Source organism: Salvelinus fontinalis, chromosome 13 (assembly GCF_029448725.1).
Source record: "Salvelinus fontinalis isolate EN_2023a chromosome 13, ASM2944872v1, whole genome shotgun sequence".
NCBI classification, from domain to species: Eukaryota; Metazoa; Chordata; class Actinopteri; order Salmoniformes; family Salmonidae; genus Salvelinus; species Salvelinus fontinalis.
The window spans coordinates 48,695,830-48,714,480 of NC_074677.1; the positions used below are offsets into that span (position 1 = coordinate 48,695,830).

Sequence of the window (18,651 nt, forward strand, 5' to 3'; positions counted from 1 at the left end):
GTGGTAACTAGTGACGACACCAACATAACGAGGCCCCATCGCACCATGCGTAGCAACAACCCGGCTTGAGTAGAGCTCGAGCTCAACAACGTCAGGGTTGACGACAAATTAAATAGGTGTAATTTGAGAGATAACGTGCTGACAGAACCGCACTTGGGGCAAGTAACATTGCATGTTTTTGAGCGATAATTGTTAGTAATTGGCGTTTGATCCATATGCATGATTATGTTTCTAGTAAGGTTGACATTCCGCAATACTTGAGTTAGTGGGGTGGACTCTAGGGCCTGGGCAGGATTTAAAAGCCAGGGCATTTCCCAGCCGAGACCGGTAGCTACTAGGACCCGGTTGCTGACAAGATCAGCTGGGAAAATGTTATCGTCCTTGCTGGTGTGTTGGGGAAATAGTATAATATATCCATTTAATGTTGTTATGTTTTTATTGAGGTGTACAACAAACCGTCTGTGTTAACTTCATATCGCCGTCCATAGTTTGATGCTGCTGCTAACGTTACTACATACCCTCACACTAGGTCCTAAATAGACACCGCGGAAAAAATGGCGGACGACCCCAACGCAGCAGACAGGAACGTGGAGATATGGAAGATAAAGAAGTTGATCAAAAGTCTGGAAGCTGCTCGGGGGTAGGTGTGACATGGCAAATGCATGGTTTTGTCAGTGACTTTCTTCATCATATTGAGCCACTAACTGGAAGTTAATGGTACCAGGCCCATATATGAGTTAGCTAACAATTATTTTATTATACGTTTTAGCTAGCTTACTAACTAGCAAGTGGTGTTAGTTTGAATATGTATTTGAACGCATAGCTAGCTAGCTGACCAGCTAAGTCACATGTCGGTGGCAATGATCTATGTTTCGAAAGTGTGAGTAGTCATGTAGCTAGCTAATGTTAGCTTAGCTTCTTTACATTCACAGCTAGCTAACGTTAGCTGACAATACTAGTATCTGAAATTCACAGCTAGTTAGCCTACTAGTATTATCAGTTATCTGACTATCTAACCTACACATTGTTTTAGTATAGCCAACACAGCTGATGCTCAACCATATCTAGGTAATCTTTACATTCAAATTGTTTGACACTGGACAAGTTTTCTGCTTTAAATTGTAATTTCATTGTAGTTTTCACTAAGTTAAAATTGTCAGTGCCACATCACACCTTGACTGGCTGGCAATAGACCTGTCAGCCGGAATAGCTGATGTATTTGATTTTAGATCAAAAGGTGAAGCAATTCCTATGCCTTTCATTGACCTTAGCTTATCTACGTTCCACACCTGTCCTGTGCAATGAGCACTCTCCCAAGTGCTTATCTATATAGTGCAGTGGGTCAAGTTGTTTTATGAGTTCACTCTGTGAACAAACTACTGTGACCTTCACCCCCTTGACTAGGGGCAGCAGCAAACTTGTGGCCCACACCTGTCAACATGATGGTCAAAACAAAAATGTGGTAATATGAAGACCACTACTGTAGTAATGTCCTCATCTGACAACCGGTTTAATACTATACGTGTATGAATAGGCCTGGCTTGCTTAGGTAAACAGGACACATCTGTAGGACAGGTTTAGCTATCCATAATTTGTGGTTCTTGTTTTTACAAAGTTGTTTCAATAAATAGCTTGCCAACATAATTTCGCTTGAGTTACTGTGCAACTTATTTTCTACGCAAAGGATGTGTTTTTAACGTGGGTTTAATGCAATTGATCTCCTCTCAGGAATGGTACGAGTATGATCTCCTTGATCATCCCTCCAAAGGATCAGATCTCCAGAGTGGCCAAGATGTTGGCTGATGAGTTTGGCACTGCATCCAATATTAAAAGCAGAGTCAACAGGCTCTCTGTGCTCGGAGCCATCACCTCTGTACAGCAGAGACTCAAACTCTACAATAAAGGTGTGTATGTGTGAAGTCAGTAGTGAAACCCTCTCTTTCTGTATGAAGTAATTTGGGGTGGTCCTGGCTTGGTTACGGGCATTTCTTATTTCAATCAATTGGTCGCTGAGAGCTAACTTATTTTTTTTTTCCCTGCAGTGCCTCCCAACGGCTTGGTTGTATACTGTGGCACCATTGTGACTGACGAGGGCAAAGAGAAAAAAGTCAATATTGACTTTGAGCCTTTTAAACCCATCAACACTTCTCTGTATCTCTGTGACAACAAGTTCCACACAGAGGTAAGGTTGTTCAACACTCTGGGTTCATTATCCCACCTTACTAATTTTCTTATTGGCTTATTGTGACTAACTAGGAAATAAGGAGTTTTGGATTGCACAAAATGGCATCTTCTGATATAAAACAAATCTGTGTTGCCTGTTTTGGTGAAACAAGTTGGTGTTGTGTGTGTAGCCTGAAGTTATGCACAGCTGAGAGTCAATATTGACCACCTTTCTATTTAGATGAGAAATTACATCTTACCTAATGTATTTTCTGTCTCTCTTAGGCTCTTACAGCCTTGCTGTCAGATGACAGCAAGTTTGGTTTCATTGTGATTGATGGAAGTGGCGCCCTCTTCGGAACCCTGCAGGGCAACACCAGGGAGGTGCTGCACAAGTTCACCGTGGACCTACCCAAGAAGCACGGTTAAAAACCCTACATTCATATGCAACATACACTAATGAACAGAATTACAGCCAGCCTGTCCACACAACCATGTATAACAAACAGTCCTCTTTCAGGCAGAGGAGGGCAGTCTGCCTTGCGTTTTGCTCGTTTGAGGATGGAGAAGAGACACAACTACGTCCGAAAGGTGGCGGAGACGGCAGTCACGCTTTTTGTTTCCAACGACAAGGTCAACGTAGCAGGCATGGTCTTGGCTGGTTCAGCTGACTTCAAGACGGAGCTCAGCCAGTCAGATATGTTTGACCCGGTCAGTATCTCCAGACACATTCCAGGGTTTTCTCGTGCCATTGTCAGCATTGACATTGTAGCATTATACGTCTGATATGTGATCTGTTTGTTGACTGATGAATTGCTTACTCATGTCCATGCAGAGGCTACAAGCAAAGATCCTGAAGCTGGTTGACATATCATATGGTGGGGAGAATGGGTTCAACCAGGCCATTGAGCTGTCTGCAGAAGTGCTTTCCAATGTCAAATTCATTCAGGAGAAGAAACTTATAGGTACTTGGATACAGCTGATTTGTTCATTTGTGTGAATGTCTACTCCGATATCTATCATGAGTGTCTCTCTGGCATGGACATGATCCATCCTGTTGTCATATTGATAATATAGAGGACCTCTTCTCCCAGGACGATACTTTGATGAGATCAGCCAGGATACAGGGAAGTACTGCTTTGGGGTGGAAGATACACTGAAAGCCCTGGAAATGGGTGCTGTTGAGATTCTGATTGTCTACGAGAACCTGGATACCATGAGATACATCCTACGATGCCATGGAGCAGAGGGACTTGCTATGGTGGAGAAGGGTACAGGTATGTAAATAATGTGCGCCCTATACAAAATGCGGGATTGTTGAGGGATTCTGGTCTTAACACATCTCTCTATTCCTTGCCCTATGTCTGTTCTGTTCAACCTCTTCCACTGATCCAGATGAGAAAACGTTGTATTTGACACCAGAGCAGGAGAAAGACAAGTCTCACTTCACAGACAAAGAGGTCAGTGAGAAGTTCTTTCCATAACCTACACAAGTGTATGAAGGAAGTTATGTTGTGGTTCTAGAGGCTCTTTTTAAAATGTGATGTTATTTTGTCTCAATTTCACCTATGTCTACTTCCTGTGTTTGCATCCACCACTTTTATAAGGACAATTCTCATAAAAGGATCTCTGTTTTCCCTGATCTACTTTTTTTGGGTGTATTTCTACAGACTGGGCAGGAGCATGAGCTGATCGAGAGCATGCCGTTACTTGAATGGTTCGCCAACAGCTATAAGAAGTTTGGAGCCTGTCTGGAGATTGTCACTGACAAGAGCCAAGAAGGATCCCAGTTTGTCAAGGGCTTTGGTGGAATTGGTGGTAAGAGTTTGATTATACATTCATAACTAAAGGCTTTTACTATTATTCTGGGGTCATGTGAATACATAAACAAATATTGTCACTGTAATGCACCTCTGCAGAGTTACCTAAGACTATGATTCTTCCTTTACTTCACCTCCACAGGGATCTTGCGGTACAGGGTGGATTTCCAGGCCATAGAGTACCAAGGAGAAGACGATGAGTTATTTGATTTGGATGACTACTAGGTAGTTGAGACTGACAAGAAATTAATCAATTGAAAGGCTTTCCCTGATTTGACCGAGATACTGGTGGAAGGAAAGCAAGTAGTCAGGAGGGAGACCCAGACCTTCAAATAAAAGACATGGATGTGATGCCATATATCAACGTTTCCCTGACTTGAAGCAGTGACTCATCACCTGGTTGGATGGAGCTCGTCTTGGTTTGTTCCTCCACTCTACATTAATGACTGATTCAAAGTGACTGACAGCAAGGCCACACTCCTCCTGCCTGCTTGGACTTCTCTAGGCCACACTGATAGGTTATACAAATCTATTTTTGTCATCACTCCCCACCTTCCAACTCAATTTCCCTTTATTTTTTAACATTTTTACTGGTACCTGCTGCTGTTGTGTTTTGAGATTTTGATTATTTTGTTTTCCTTTTTTAAATCAAATTTATGTAGAGGGCAAGGAAATAATGATTAAATTGGAGCTGCTTTACTATCCCATACCCTGTCCCTGCCTCCCGTCTTATCCTATCTTTATTTCAGCACCTGCTTTATTTTGTCCCAGCTCCCCCCTGGTAACTTATTCACTGTCACAGGTGCTGTACTCTGAGCCTGTACTGTTTTCTTGTATGTTTTTTCATTTAGAGGACTCTTGACCTTTATGACTCATACAGAGTTCCCAGAGCTGAGATTTAGGTTTATACGTCTGCTTTTATATTGCCTTGTACACACACCACTATTAAGCATAATGAACCATGCCCTCAGTGTTGTGACCATTCATACTTTCACCCCCCCCCCTGTTCCACAGAGACATCTGTGTCCAATGTTTACTGTGATTGATAGGTCAGTTTGTCACTTGACAATTTAGACAATGAGAGCCAGTGTGCTTGTTGCCAGGCAGTTTTGTATGTCTTGTCTTCCAGGCATGTTACTGGGTCGTGTTCAATACTGAACGACCAGTTGAGTGTGATTATGATGGCCCAGGGGGCAGTTACCATATGGTGTGCAGTATGAGTTTTGTGATTTTTAGATGGTCACACCCATGTTGAGCAGGCCGCCACCACAAGCTATTGAAGAACGGTGTGTAGTGTTTTGGGGGAGACGTGTCGTTCAATACAAACCGTCGCGCAATGTTGCAAACATTGAAGTGTACTGAATGCACCCCTGGTATGAGCAGTCTATCGGCATGAAGGTTGCCCATCAGGGATGGGGGGGGGGGGTGGATTGGTGTCGTCACACTTTTTCCCCATCCATAGCAAACAGCTGATTTCAAACTAATTGCATTCTAAACTGTGGAGCTTGATTATTGGCATCACATGCTTTGTTAACAACAGGTGTAGACTAACACTGGTTTTCCCAACAATGCAGATTTTCTTTTAAAGACAAATAATAGAACAATAACATAGAATAAATACACAATGATTAATGATAACTTGGCTATATACACACAGGGTACTACAGTAGTACTGAGTCTGTGCAGGGGTATGAGATAATTGAGGTAGATATGTACATATAGGTAGGAATAAAGTGACTAGACAACAGGATCGATAAATAGTAACAGCAGGGTATGTGATGAGTCTGACTTAGTGCAAAAAGGGACATTGCAGATAGTCCGGGAAGCTATTGCTTAACTATGTAACTAACTATTTAGCAGTCGTGGCTTGGGGGTAGAAGTTGTTCGGGGTCGTGTTGGTTCCAGTCAGGTGTTTCAGCTGGGGTTGGGGGAAATGTGACAACAATCAGGCCCCTGAGGACTAGAGTTGCCCATCCTGATCTACATCAATAGAAATCTGTATAGTTATTATTTTTGAGTACAATGTGAATGACTAATGGCTCTGATTGTCTCTAGTCTTTCCCCTACCATTATATATAGGTAACTGCCAAAATATAGCGAACACAAGTAAATGATAGATACAAAGTATATTGAAAGCAGGTGGTTCCACACAGGTGTGGCTCCTAAGAATTCTTATGCTTATGGTCATGTATGAAAATGCTGGGCAGGCCCAGTTGCCGATTATTTTGGCTACCATGGTTATGCCCCCATAGGATGACAATGCTCCCATCCACAAGGTATGAGTGGTCACTAAATGGTTTGATGAGCATGAAAACAATGTAAACAATATGTCATAGCTGTCTGAGTGACCAGATCTCAACCCAATTGAACACTTATGGGAGATTCTGGAGCGGTGCCCGAGAAGGCGTTTTCCACCACCATGTCCAACAAAACACAATGATTGCATTTCTCGTGTAATAATGTCACATCCCTCCAATAGATTTCCAGACCCATGTAGAGTCTATGCCAATGCGCATTGAAGCTGTTCTGGCTCGTTGTGGCCCGACGACCTATTAAGATGCTTTAGGTTAGTGTTTATTGTTAACTGCCCTTTTATTTTGGCAGTTACCTGTAGGTTTGACACAGCCCTGCCTAGCTCTGTTTCTCCCTGCACGAAAGGATTTAGTCACGGAACATTTTGGTCAGAGGCACTGGATGTTGGTTTGGGGGCCTTTGTGGCTTGTAGTGTCTAAAAATATATATTTTGTCAGCCTGAATGTGAGTTATGGGGGGGGGGGACTATTGTCTGGATCTGGCACGTAAGAATGGGATGGTTCTATGTAGCCCCTTTTGGGGCACAGTGAGCTATTTTATCATGTTATGAATGTGATGTGTGATGACTTTTCAACATCAAAAGCCCATGTTATGACATTTTCTGGATTTGATCTATTCATCTGTCACCATTTTGTATGAGATGTATTAAATGACCTCATTGTTTGCAAATCAGGTGTCAAGACTTGGTTGGCCCAGTGGATTTCCTATTAGATAGGTTCATAAAATTAAGATTATGGGATATATATATATATATATACTCCTGCATATGCTTTCCGTGTGACTGCAGGCGTGTGCTGTTTGATTCAGGGCTTATTTAGTATACACAAAGTAAATATTACCCTTTGCATTTTTTTTCAACGGGAATTTTAGTGTATTGAAGGTCTTGGTACATCCAGTGAAAAGTGCACTATTCTCTTCGCTGTTAAAAGGGAAAGTTACGTGTCATATTTATATCCAGCCTTGCCAATATAACATTAATTAGCAAGTGGGATGCATAAAGGGAAGACCATTTATAATATATAACTTTCAATATCATTTTATTGATCATCTTCCCAATTCTAGACACCGTGTAGATTCGCTAATCTTTACATCATGAACTGTTGTAATCAGTCTTTTGCAAGTGGAGGTGATTTGTAGATCAGATCATCTGAGCAGCATCTGGCGGAAGTCGACCCTCGAACAAGCACAGCCTCTTTCCCTTAGCAGCAGAAAAGAGCCAACCACAGAATGACAATACCTTCTTTATAATTTCTCGACCAACCAAGTAAGTCTATGCTTCAGTGAACCCACCCCCGAACCCCCACTCTAGTTGTGTTCTGTGACGTCATATCATCTGCGGCCCGTCGCCGACTCAGGGCTGGGTTTCCATTTTCGGAGCGAACGAGTTTCGGGGAGCAACAATATGGAGCCGGAGATGGAGGACAAAACGTTGGAGCTGATGGTGAGTTTTGGATTGGATGATCACTTTCTGCCCCATAATATCGATGTCAGTGTGTGTCGGAGTGCGTAATATGGTATTAACACTCGAGTAGAACCGATCGAAACGATTTTGAACAAACGGGAGAGCCGAGATGACATACAAAATAGAATATGCCAAGCTAACATTAGCTAGTAGTACCGTTAGCTACCTAGCGAGTAGAGGGAGGGCCCAATGTCTGATCTAACATCAACCCGTGGCTCATGTTTGTAATTATTCTAGGTAACACCATAATGATTTTGGAAATGATTGGGAAGTGAATGATTGTCATCCGAATGGTAGAGGTCGACAGGACGAGGAGTGAGTCTGCTAGTACGAGAAAGGGCCGGGAAGTGGCCCCGTCGTTAAATACTTACATGCTAACCAGTTAACTAGCAAAGGAAACTAGCTAGGCGATTGGATCTCACTGCGTCGCCGCTGCGCCATTTGTCCGACTCCAAGTTAGCCACAAGCTTTCCAGGTTAAACATAAAGTTAGGTTTCCGATAAATGTGTATTGTTTCTTGAGCGCCAACCATTGGCTAACGATTTCTTGTTAGCCGACTAGGTACATAACTACCCTGATAGTCAACCACGCACATATAACGTTATATTTATAACTAACGTTAGCTAAAAGAGGCACTCCCCACCCTGTCTATTACCGAACACTAGAGTTTCGTTTCTGTCATTGTGAATCAGTGGCTTTTCAAGATGCGTAGAAGGAAATGGTTAGCTGACGTTAGCTTGCGTAATAAACACGTAATTATGTTTGTTATGTTCGAAGCAAACAGCCGGAGTTTTGTCTACATTTTCTGAGTAGGTAACGCTAGCTAACAAGTCAGTATGACTATCTCGCCATGCAAAAAGGCCAGGTAGTTAGGTTAGCTATTCAGAAATGAACGTAATCGTCGGTAATGTTAGATACAATAATGATGGGTAACTATTATCGTGACGCTATTTTTGATTTAGCCATCCGTAGATTAATGTCAGCCGATTATCTTAACGTAGCTCCTACATAGGTGCATTTTGTTCCAGACGGTGTTCTTTGTTTTGTCACCTTAGCCAGTGACATATGGGCAAAGATTTGCTATCACACAATATGTCACTGGCTGTCTTGCAAAGTAACGTTAGCAGCCTAGTCCTGTGCTTCTGTATTGGACAAAGCGTGCCAGTCTAGGCTTGTGGCATATGACACAATCACTTAATGTCGATACAGGCAGGAGTAATGTCAGCGAAATAAAAATGACTGCATGTGTTTAGGTTCAGTTGTAGATAATCTGTTGCCCCAAACAAACATACCCACATGCTCATAGGAGAACACCAAGGCTGATAACATTTAGACACAGCCAGGACTGTTTTAAATGGAATTATCATACCATCTGGTGTTGCCTCTCGCAGCCCTATAAGGTCTGATTTCTTTATCAGATTTCATGTCAATCTTCTGAATACATGTCAGATTGACATGGCTTTGCAGGTCTGAATAAGGGGCAGCTGTTGACAAGCCATGGATTCCTCCCTCCCTCTTCAAATCCAAGCCTCTGCTGATACCTAATGCACATCAACGTTGAACCCAGTCCCCCATGCTTAAACAATTAGCTTACTTTGACTGACTGTTTCTTCAGATGAGAAATAATGACAAGCCTGCTATTCTGCCATTGTGATTGGTCCCCCATGGTACATTGGATGTTGTACAGTTTGGACCAGAGGGTTTGGACTGGCTGTGTGTTATGTTAATGAATAATGTCTGTTGATTTACAAATGGCCTCTCCCCCTCAGAACACCACTTTCATGGACTCCCAGACAGATGACCTCTCATCAAAGAAGATCACAGTGTTCAAGGTGAGGCAACAGACCACGGGTCCACGGCCAGACAGTCACCGAAGCGTAATGGTAGTGTATTAGCCTAGTCCACCTCCAAAGAACACATTTATAACCCGTTAGCGTATCTCCCCTTTTTATGTCTTCATAATTATCTTTAAAGTGTGCCTTGTGCCATCAATATTGCCAATCTAGTTGTGGTTTCTAGTGGTCAGTGAAACTCTGTGTGTACTAATGCCAGACTACAGTGTCATCAAAAACCTTTCTCCGAGCACAATGTCGTCATGGCTATTTGAAGAGGCAATCCACACACACCAAAACCAGATTCAATATATAAAGCCAGTTTCCCAGACATACAGTTGAGGTTGGAAGTTTACATACACTTAGGTTGGAGTCATTTAAAACTCATTTTTCAACCACTCCACAAATTTCTTGTTAACAAACTATAATTTTTTTAAGTCGGTTAGGATATCTTCTTTGTGCATGACACTAGTCATTAAAAAAAAATGTAAAAAAATTACGGACAGATTATTTCACTTAATTCGCTGTATCACAATTCCAGTGGGTCAGAAGTTTACATACACTAAGTTGACTGCCTTTAAACAGCTTGGAAAATTCCAGAAAATGATGTCATGGCCTGGTCTGATAGGCTAATTGACATTATTTGAGTCAATTGGAGGTGTACCTGTGGATGTATTTCAAGGGCTACCTTCAAACTCAGCGTCTCTTTGCTTGACATGGGACATGTCATGACATGGGAAAATCAAAAGAAATCAGCTAAGACCTCAAAGTCTGGTTCATCCTTGGGAGCAATTTCCAAATGCCTGAAGGTACCACGTCCATCTGTACAAACAGTAGTATGCAAGTATAAACCCCATGGGACCACGCAGCCATCATACCGTTCAGGAAGGAGACGCGTTCTGTCTCCTGGAGATGAATGTACTTTGGTGCAAAAAGTGCAAATCAATCCCAGAACAGCAGCAAAGGACCTTGTGAAGATGCTGTAGGAAACAGGTACAAAAGTATCTATATCCACAGTAAAACGAGACCTATATCGACATAACCTGAAAGGCCGCTCAGCAAGGAAGAAGCCACCACTCCAAAACCGACATATAGCCAGACTACGGTTTGCAACTGCACATGGGGACAAAGATTGTACTTTTTGGAGAAATGTCCTCTGGTCTGATGAAACAAAAATAGAACTGTTTGGCCATAATGACCATCGTTGTATTTAGAGGAAAAAGGGGGAGGATTGCAAGCCAAAGAACACCATCCCAAACGTGAAGCACGGGGGTGGCAGCATCGTGTTGTGGGGGTGCTTTGCTGCAGGAGGGACTGGTGCACTTCACAAAATAGATGGCATCATGAGGAAGAAAATTACGTGGATATATTGAAGCAACATCTCAAGACATCAGTCGGGAAGTTAAAGCTTGGTCACAAATGGGTCTCCCAAATGGACAATGACCCCAAGCAGACTTCCAAAGTTGTGGCAAAATGCCTTAAGTACCACAATGTCAAGGTATTGGAGTGGACATCACAACGCCCTGACCTCAATCCTATAGAAAATTTGTGGGTAGAACAGAAAAAGCGTGTGCGAGCAAGGAGGCCTACAAACCTGCCTCAGTTACACCAGCTCTGTCAGCAGGAATGGGCCAAAATTCACCCAACTTATTGTGGGAAGCTTGTGGAAGGCTACCCATAACATTTGACCCAAGTTAAACAGTTTTTAAAGGCAATACACTCAATTAGTATTTGGTAACATGTTAACTTCTGACCCACTGGGAATGTGATGAAAGAAATAAAAGCTGAAAATAAATCATTCTTTCTACTATTATTCTGACATTTCACATTCTTAAAATAAAGTGGTGATCCTAACTGACCTAAGACAGACAATTTTTACTAGGATTAAATATCAGGAATTGTGAAAACTGAGTTTAAATGTATTTGGCTAAGGTGTATGTAAACTTCCGACTTCAACTGTACATTCATTCTAGTACTGGATTTAAAAGAATGCTCAATAGAGATTGTCCGGGAAACCGGCCCATAGAGTTCTGTACACTGACTAGATTTATCAAGGCCAAAGCCCGTCCCTCATTTGACAAGAGAGCCATGTCGACTGAAGCGCTGACGAGTCCATACATTTAAACTGGTGGTTTATAACCGTTCCATTTCTGTGTTCAGACGATCACCAACGGTCCGATGACGGGCTCAAGGAAGCGGCCATCGGAAGGGAACTATGAGAAGGAGAAGGACGTGTGCATCCAGCTGTTTGACCAGTGGTCTGAGGCTGACCAGGTGGAGTTTGTGGAACACCTGATCTCACGCATGTGCCACTACCAACACGGCCACATCAACTCCTACCTCAAACCAATGCTCCAAAGGGACTTCATCACTGCACTGCCAGGTATGGTTCACACTGCAGTTTGATATTACTTTGTTAGCATGGCCACGTCATGTATTATATAAGGGGGGTGAAAGCGAACATGTTTAAACAAAATTGGGATCCTTAATGTTAAGAAAAATCCCAAATGGAAAAATTATGTATTTTAATATTATTTTCAGACATTTTAAATCACAGTGCAGCTGGCTCACCTGCTCTTTCTCTTTGCTAATGATGCAATTGTGTGTTCAGGCTTCAGTCTGTTGCGTGTATAATATCCTTGTGTATTCATTGATCATATGCCCTGCAAGCCAAGAAATTACAAAATAGAGCATTCCATTGCGAGATACAGCTTTTGATTGCCGATAGATAGGCTTATAGTGCTCTGTTCTGACTCCGCTTGCCATGTGGCCAACCTGCCTATACTGTGCCTCCCCTCTCTCTCCGTGCCTTGCTACCTCGCTACGAAAGATGCAAGTGTTTGTTCTCGGAAGAACGGCAACTAATCAGTCTCAGTTTTGCGGAAGATGTTTTATTTCTCCTAAACACCTTGGTAAGTCACGGTATTTAACCATCTTTAAAGTACTTTTTTAGGAGTCGGTGGTCTGCGTGCAGGCAGGCTACACGCAGGCAGCTCGAGGTTATTTGATTGACAGTTATGGTCGCCTAGTGATGGACGTGAGTCCTGCTTCAGAAGCGTCATTCCTTTACAGAAAAATACCCGTTCAGGGGCACTTCGAAACTATCTTTAGAGAAGGTTTCATGTCGGCATTTAAAAAGCCGTAGTGTACCCTTAGACAACCAAATATGTCGTAGCCGAGGCGCTTTCAACAATATGACTGCGGTAGATATAACTTCATTGCCCGGCCATATGTAATAAGACCATTATTCTGCATTGTGGAATTTGGGAATTTTCTCATCGTTTTAACGGTAAACTGATACAAAAATGTCTGTTTGTCACATCCCTAAAATGAGTGCTCTTATACAGAATATACCACAACCAATATAACTCCTACCTCGCCACCAGTAAATGCTCCAAAGGAAACTACTTTAGAGGGGTGTATATTGACTAGGAACCAAACTGAAGCTATTGAAACCGTAGGGACCTACCTGGATTTGTCCAATAAACTCATTTACGTGGGCAAAACCTTTTCATTAGGCTAAACATTTTGCAATTGTTTGCTGCGGTATCTGACTAATGAACACACCACAGGCTCAGTTCATCCACACATTCACAATTACATGAGTACTTCTACTCCTTGTGGTTATAGCTCAGGGTCTGGACCACATAGCGGAGAACATCCTGTCCTTCCTGGACGCACGCTCGCTGTGCTCGGCAGAGCTGGTGTGTAAGGAGTGGCAGAGGGTCATCTCAGAGGGAATGCTGTGGAAGAAACTCATAGAACGCATGGTCCGTACAGACCCCCTCTGGAAAGGCCTGTCAGAGAGGCACCAGTGGTGAGTACGGACTGGGATCACTGGCTGGGCCACCCTGAATCACTATGAGTATCATTCAGATCACCAGTAGAATGGATCAATATCTGTTCTCAAGAATCAACATAATAGAATGTATCCAAGCAACTTCACCGTAGGAAAAGACAATTGATGTTGTGGAGATGAATATATTTGGGATTTTTTTTTAAATAGTGAATGTGTTCTCTCTTCTAGGGAAAAGTACCTGTTCAAGAATCGAACCACAGAAGTCCCACCAAACTCCTACTACCGTTCCCTGTACCCCAAAATCATCCAGGACATAGAGGTGAGTGTTTCTGCTGCTCCCCTTGTCCCCTTCAACCTCCCTCTCTTCTCACTGTGTTTCCCATTCACTACCCCCCCCCCCGGCTCTCTTTAGACAATTGAGGCCAACTGGAGGTGTGGTCGGCACAATCTACAGCGGATCCAGTGTCGCTCAGAGAACAGTAAGGGGGTTTACTGTCTGCAGTATGACGACGACAAGATCATCAGCGGTCTCAGAGACAACTCCATCAAGGTCGGTGTTCCTGTTTGATGTTGATTGACGAGGGGGAGTGGGGGTGTAATCTAATGTCTACTGGATATTTTGAATATAAGATTTCTAAATATGGATATTGTACAACAAGAAAGCTTCTTACAATGTGTCAATGCAACGTCTAGTACATTTTTTGATAAATAATATTTTGTATGAATTTCTCACCCTCTGTTTCTGTGTAGATCTGGGACAAGCAGTCTCTGGAGTGTCTGAAGATCCTGACGGGTCATACAGGCTCAGTGTTGTGTCTGCAGTATGATGAGAGGGTCATTGTCACCGGGTCCTCAGACTCCACCGTCAGGTCAGCAACTCCTCTCAGCCCTCTTACCCATGCTCCAGGAAGCTCCAAAGCTTATTTAATTCAAGAGGCATCTGCATGTGGTATATTGTGTTTGACGGATATTGATGATCTCTCTCGGTGTCTCAGGGTGTGGGATGTGAACACTGGGGAGGTGCTGAACACTCTGATCCACCACAACGAGGCGGTTCTCCACTTGCGGTTCTGTAATGGTCTGATGGTGACGTGCTCGAAGGACCGTTCCATCGCCGTGTGGGACATGGCCTCGCCTACAGACATCAGTCTGCGCCGCGTGCTGGTCGGCCACAGAGCAGCGGTCAACGTGGTGGACTTTGACGACAAGTACATCGTGTCAGCGTCCGGTGACCGTACCATCAAGGCAAGTTTGCCCCGATGACCTAAGGTCAACTCACTAGAGCCGCAAGCATGGCAACATCTCAACAGGCATACTTACTAACTTAGATCCCACTAGGGCCAAAGAAGACTAAGGCCGCAACAACCTCTGCCGCTACAGTCTTTTTGCCGTAGCTTGGGTCCTGTCCCATGAGAGATTCAGCTCAGCCACCACTCTGTCGCCATGTTGTCTTTGGTCTGCCTTTCTTGTATTTTCCAGAGAGCAACTTTTTAGGGATCCTTTCTTGAGACATTCTTAGCATGTGTCCAACACACTGGATCCTGTGCATCTTGATCTTAAAAGCCTTTATTATTTAAAAAAAAAAAATAGTTGCCTTATTTGCTGTAGAGATCTTATTCTGCCTGTGGATGTTGCAGATCTTGCAAAGACAACCATTTTGCATCAACTCGGTTCATGTCTGTCTGAATGATCTTCCAGCACTCTGAACCATACAAAAATAATGACATTACATTGCTTTAGCAGAGTCTACTGAATGCACAACCAGCGGTATTCAGCCAGGCTTTGATTTCTTGGTGTGTGTGTGTGTGTGTGTGTGTGTGTTTAACTTCCTGTGAGCTAGAATGATAAATGAGTGGCTTCAGTTCTCTCCCCCTGCTCTGTATGACCATGGTGGTTTTAATCAAAAGCTAGTTATCTTCCCCATCACTGCTTGTCATTGTTCATTCACAGAAGATACTTGAAATGCAAAATACAAGCCAGCCACACCTATCAAGTGTCCCCTGCCCAAACCTACCAAATCCTCTCATTCTGGTTGAGTTCAGTTGTGCAACGTGTCCAGTAGAGAGCAGCATAGAGCTTGAGTTATCCCAGAGTGTGAGGCCTGCTGTGGGAAGCACTGACTGAACCCAGAGTCTAGAGCTGACGTCTGTCTCTTCCTGAGGCTAAACTGTGGACCTGCATGTCTGTCTCGTCTCAGCCCCAACCCCAGTCTCATCCCCAGCTCCCCAGTACCTCCCCGTATTCCAGACGGTGGATTTGTGGGCAGCCAGGATTCCAGAAACAAAGAGACCCTGGCTAGCCCACCCATCGCCCTGGGAGACGGGCCAAGGCATTCCGTACCGAGCCGTCTCCCACACACTACGCCCCAGCGCTCTGAAAACATTCCCCAAGTAATAAGGGAGGGACGGCAGACTGCAATATGTGTGTTTGGGAGAGGGAGTGTTACTCGACACCCCTAAAATGTGTATCACTGTTATACCTTTGTGTTTACATTCATGTTTTCATGCAGCTGCACAGTGTCACTCTCTGACATGTGTGTGTGGACAGAGAGGTGTACAGCTGGATTATAGCTCTGGCTGCAGACTGTTCTCAGCAGCTTCATTGTCCGGTCCAGACAGTGATTAGTACAGATGCATTCTAATGAAGGAAAACAGGAAGGATGAGATTTCAAAAGTAATAACTGTTAGTGTTGACATGAAGGATTATGTAGCGTAATGCCTCTTCTTTTTTTTTGTGTTGACCTCTGGGTGGTGTGTGTTTTTGCCTTGACGCCCCTGCAGGTGTGGAGCACCAGCACGTGCGAGTTTGTACGTACGCTGAATGGCCATAAGAGAGGCATTGCCTGTCTGCAGTACAGAGACAGACTAGTGGTCAGCGGCTCCTCGGACAACACTATCCGGTGAGTGTGTCTGTCGTGTGTGTGTGTCTTTATGAGGGTGGAATATTCTTCTGGGTCTTTCTTACTGGTCTATATTTATAGAAACTGTAACCTGGAGATGAACATGCTTTGTCATGACTTCTGTCAAATGTTACTAAACTAACACGGATTCTCTCCTCAGGTTGTGGGATATTGAGTGCGGGGCATGTTTGCGGGTATTGGAAGGCCATGAAGAGTTGGTCCGCTGCATTCGCTTCGACAACAAAAGGATCGTTAGCGGAGCCTACGATGGGTAAGGAGGGTTTATCTCTTTGTGGCTGAGCTGATCTCGCACTACTAATGGAGATCTGACGGTTAATGGCTTTATTCCCTCACTCTAATCCTGCACTTGGCCTCTGTTAATCCTTGTTATTCTCTCACTGCTGATCTCAGACTCCTGATTCCCCCCAATCCTGGTCTCGGCCTGTTAATCAGAGTGAATTTGTTAGGCAGTTAGTCAAACTTTTATAGGCCGGAGTATGAGGTCTTGAATATAGGCCGGAGTACGAGACTTGAATACTATTTTGTTGTTTACATTATGATGTTAAGAGGGTGTGTGCGCCTGTGCTGTTCCTTTGTAGTAAAATCAAAGTATGGGACCTACAAGCTGCTCTGGACCCTCGCGCCCCTGCCAGCACCCTCTGTCTGCGCACACTGGTGGTGAGTTTAGCTTGGATCTAGAGCATGATGGTGGAGATGATGGTTATTGTAGAGGATACTGATGAATTTGGTGTCTTTCAGGAGCACTCTGGGCGTGTATTCCGGCTACAGTTTGATGAATTCCAGATCATCAGCAGTTCCCATGACGACACTATCCTCATCTGGGACTTCCTGAACGTGTCGACCAATGGACAGACTGAGGGCAGGTCGCCCTCTCGCACGTATACATACATCTCCAGATAGCAGGTACACACGACTCTCACACACTGTCTGGAGTATGTGCCTGCATACACTCACCAGAAATTACACACACTAGGAATGAATACAACAAACTAAAGTGATATTTTGAATGAACAAGATGCTCTGATTCAAATTGTGTGGCTTTTCAGTAGTAAGCAAGCACACATCTTTCTATATTTTGCAGGCCAGATTCATACAAAAACAAATATTTTATTTAGCAGCCATCAATTGATTTGTTCCCTTACCCCCCCCCCCCCCCCACACACACACACACACACACACACGCACATTTTCCTACAGACAAATAAATGAAGTGACACCCGTACAGGATCAATAGTGGAAGTAGGTTTGCGATTGCGATGCAAGACGCTGCACTCTGTGCATATGGGTGGGCTTCGATTGACCTGATATTGCTGTTTACTTTCTGCATTGCTGACTCAATCTTTAAGCCTCCCACCCTTTTTCTTCTATTAACTTCATTCTTTGCTTGGAGGTGGGACTCCTGACCTAAATTGAACACACCTACAGGATTACTTGCATAGTGTGCTGAGTGTGTCTCTCTCTCTCTTTGCAGGGCAGGCCTGGTGGAATGTGATGTGTGTGTGCGGGGACAGTCCTAATGGCCAAGTCAATGTGCCAGGGTCAGAGGTCACTTCCCACTCCATCATCCTCTTTGCATCATCTCTGTCCTCCTCCTGGTGTTCATGTGGAGGGGTCGTCCCGCCCTCATCGGGCCTTCAGTGCTCAAACACATTGCCCCTTACCACCCCCCCCAACCTAAACGCACACAAACATACACACAAAGTGGAGTCTACTAGGTCACACTCTAAGGCCCAACTCCCCTTACTCTGGTCACCCAAGACCGAGTAACAGACATGGACATGAAGGAATCTGAACTGAATGGCTGGAGGAATGGAGAAAGAGGGCTGGAGACGGCCTGTTAAAGATGCCCTGGGGAGGAAAGGAAGGAGGCAGGGCCGGGGCTCAACTCTTCGCATCCAGACTGAGTGACAGATGCCTCAGGCCCGCCCCTTTGGGCACCAAGGACATATCAATCTTGTTATTTTCTCATTTTGTTTGGTAGACTGTACTGCATGGATAAGTGATGGGACAACAGTGTGCTAGTGACCTATTTAAGTTTTTCTATATATTTTTTTATTTTTGACCTAATTAATTTAGTTTGTTAGTGTACTAAGAATTTTTTTCTTCTCTCCAAACCCCTCTCATCCCTAGTTCTCTACCCTGCGTTCGTCTTTTACTTACTCTCCCTCTGTCCTGTTCTGTCCCCCTCTTGCTGCCTGTCTAGGTTCTGAATGACCCCTTACTGAGCTGAAATTAGTTGTAAACAGAATTGTCTTGTCTAAAATGGTGTTGTATATTGAAAAGATTTTTTAAAAGGAAAAACCCCCATTAAGAAGAATAAAGTACTTGAATGTGAAGGAGTG

General features: G+C 43.8%; 2 protein-coding genes across 2 annotated transcripts; both read left to right on the forward strand.

The window, feature by feature from the left end:
- Positions 1 to 15: 15 nt before the first annotated feature.
- Positions 16 to 6,965, forward strand: LOC129868835 (eukaryotic peptide chain release factor subunit 1). The gene is made up of 11 exons (XM_055943115.1): positions 16 to 158; positions 530 to 640; positions 1,729 to 1,904; positions 2,043 to 2,182; positions 2,449 to 2,587; positions 2,684 to 2,874; positions 2,999 to 3,128; positions 3,258 to 3,440; positions 3,559 to 3,623; positions 3,834 to 3,981; positions 4,126 to 6,965. The coding sequence occupies exons 2-11, from the start codon at positions 555 to 557 to the stop codon at positions 4,206 to 4,208; spliced, it is 1,341 nt and encodes a 446-aa protein (XP_055799090.1). The 5' UTR covers positions 16 to 158; positions 530 to 554; the 3' UTR covers positions 4,209 to 6,965.
- A 647-nt stretch (positions 6,966 to 7,612) lies between these two features.
- Positions 7,613 to 18,645, forward strand: LOC129868834 (F-box and WD repeat domain-containing 11-B-like). Its single transcript, XM_055943114.1, has 13 exons — positions 7,613 to 7,737; positions 9,528 to 9,590; positions 11,751 to 11,973; positions 13,221 to 13,407; positions 13,618 to 13,708; positions 13,802 to 13,939; positions 14,140 to 14,258; positions 14,385 to 14,634; positions 16,170 to 16,288; positions 16,449 to 16,559; positions 16,888 to 16,966; positions 17,048 to 17,212; positions 17,781 to 18,645. The coding sequence occupies exons 1-12, from the start codon at positions 7,699 to 7,701 to the stop codon at positions 17,207 to 17,209; spliced, it is 1,581 nt and encodes a 526-aa protein (XP_055799089.1). The 5' UTR covers positions 7,613 to 7,698; the 3' UTR covers positions 17,210 to 17,212; positions 17,781 to 18,645.
- Positions 18,646 to 18,651: the final 6 nt, after the last annotated feature.

Coding starts and splice junctions, on each gene's coding strand:
- LOC129868835 (XM_055943115.1), top strand. CDS start 555: ATGGCGGACGACCCCAACGCAGCAGACAGGAACGTGGAGATATGGAAG. Junction 3,129..3,257: donor TCAGGAGAAGAAACTTATAG/GTACTTGGATAC, acceptor CTCTTCTCCCAG/GACGATACTTTGATGAGATC. Junction 3,624..3,833: donor CTCACTTCACAGACAAAGAG/GTCAGTGAGAAG, acceptor GTATTTCTACAG/ACTGGGCAGGAGCATGAGCT.
- LOC129868834 (XM_055943114.1), top strand. CDS start 7,699: ATGGAGCCGGAGATGGAGGACAAAACGTTGGAGCTGATG. Junction 7,738..9,527: donor ACAAAACGTTGGAGCTGATG/GTGAGTTTTGGA, acceptor TCTCCCCCTCAG/AACACCACTTTCATGGACTC. Junction 16,560..16,887: donor GTTAGCGGAGCCTACGATGG/GTAAGGAGGGTT, acceptor GTTCCTTTGTAG/TAAAATCAAAGTATGGGACC.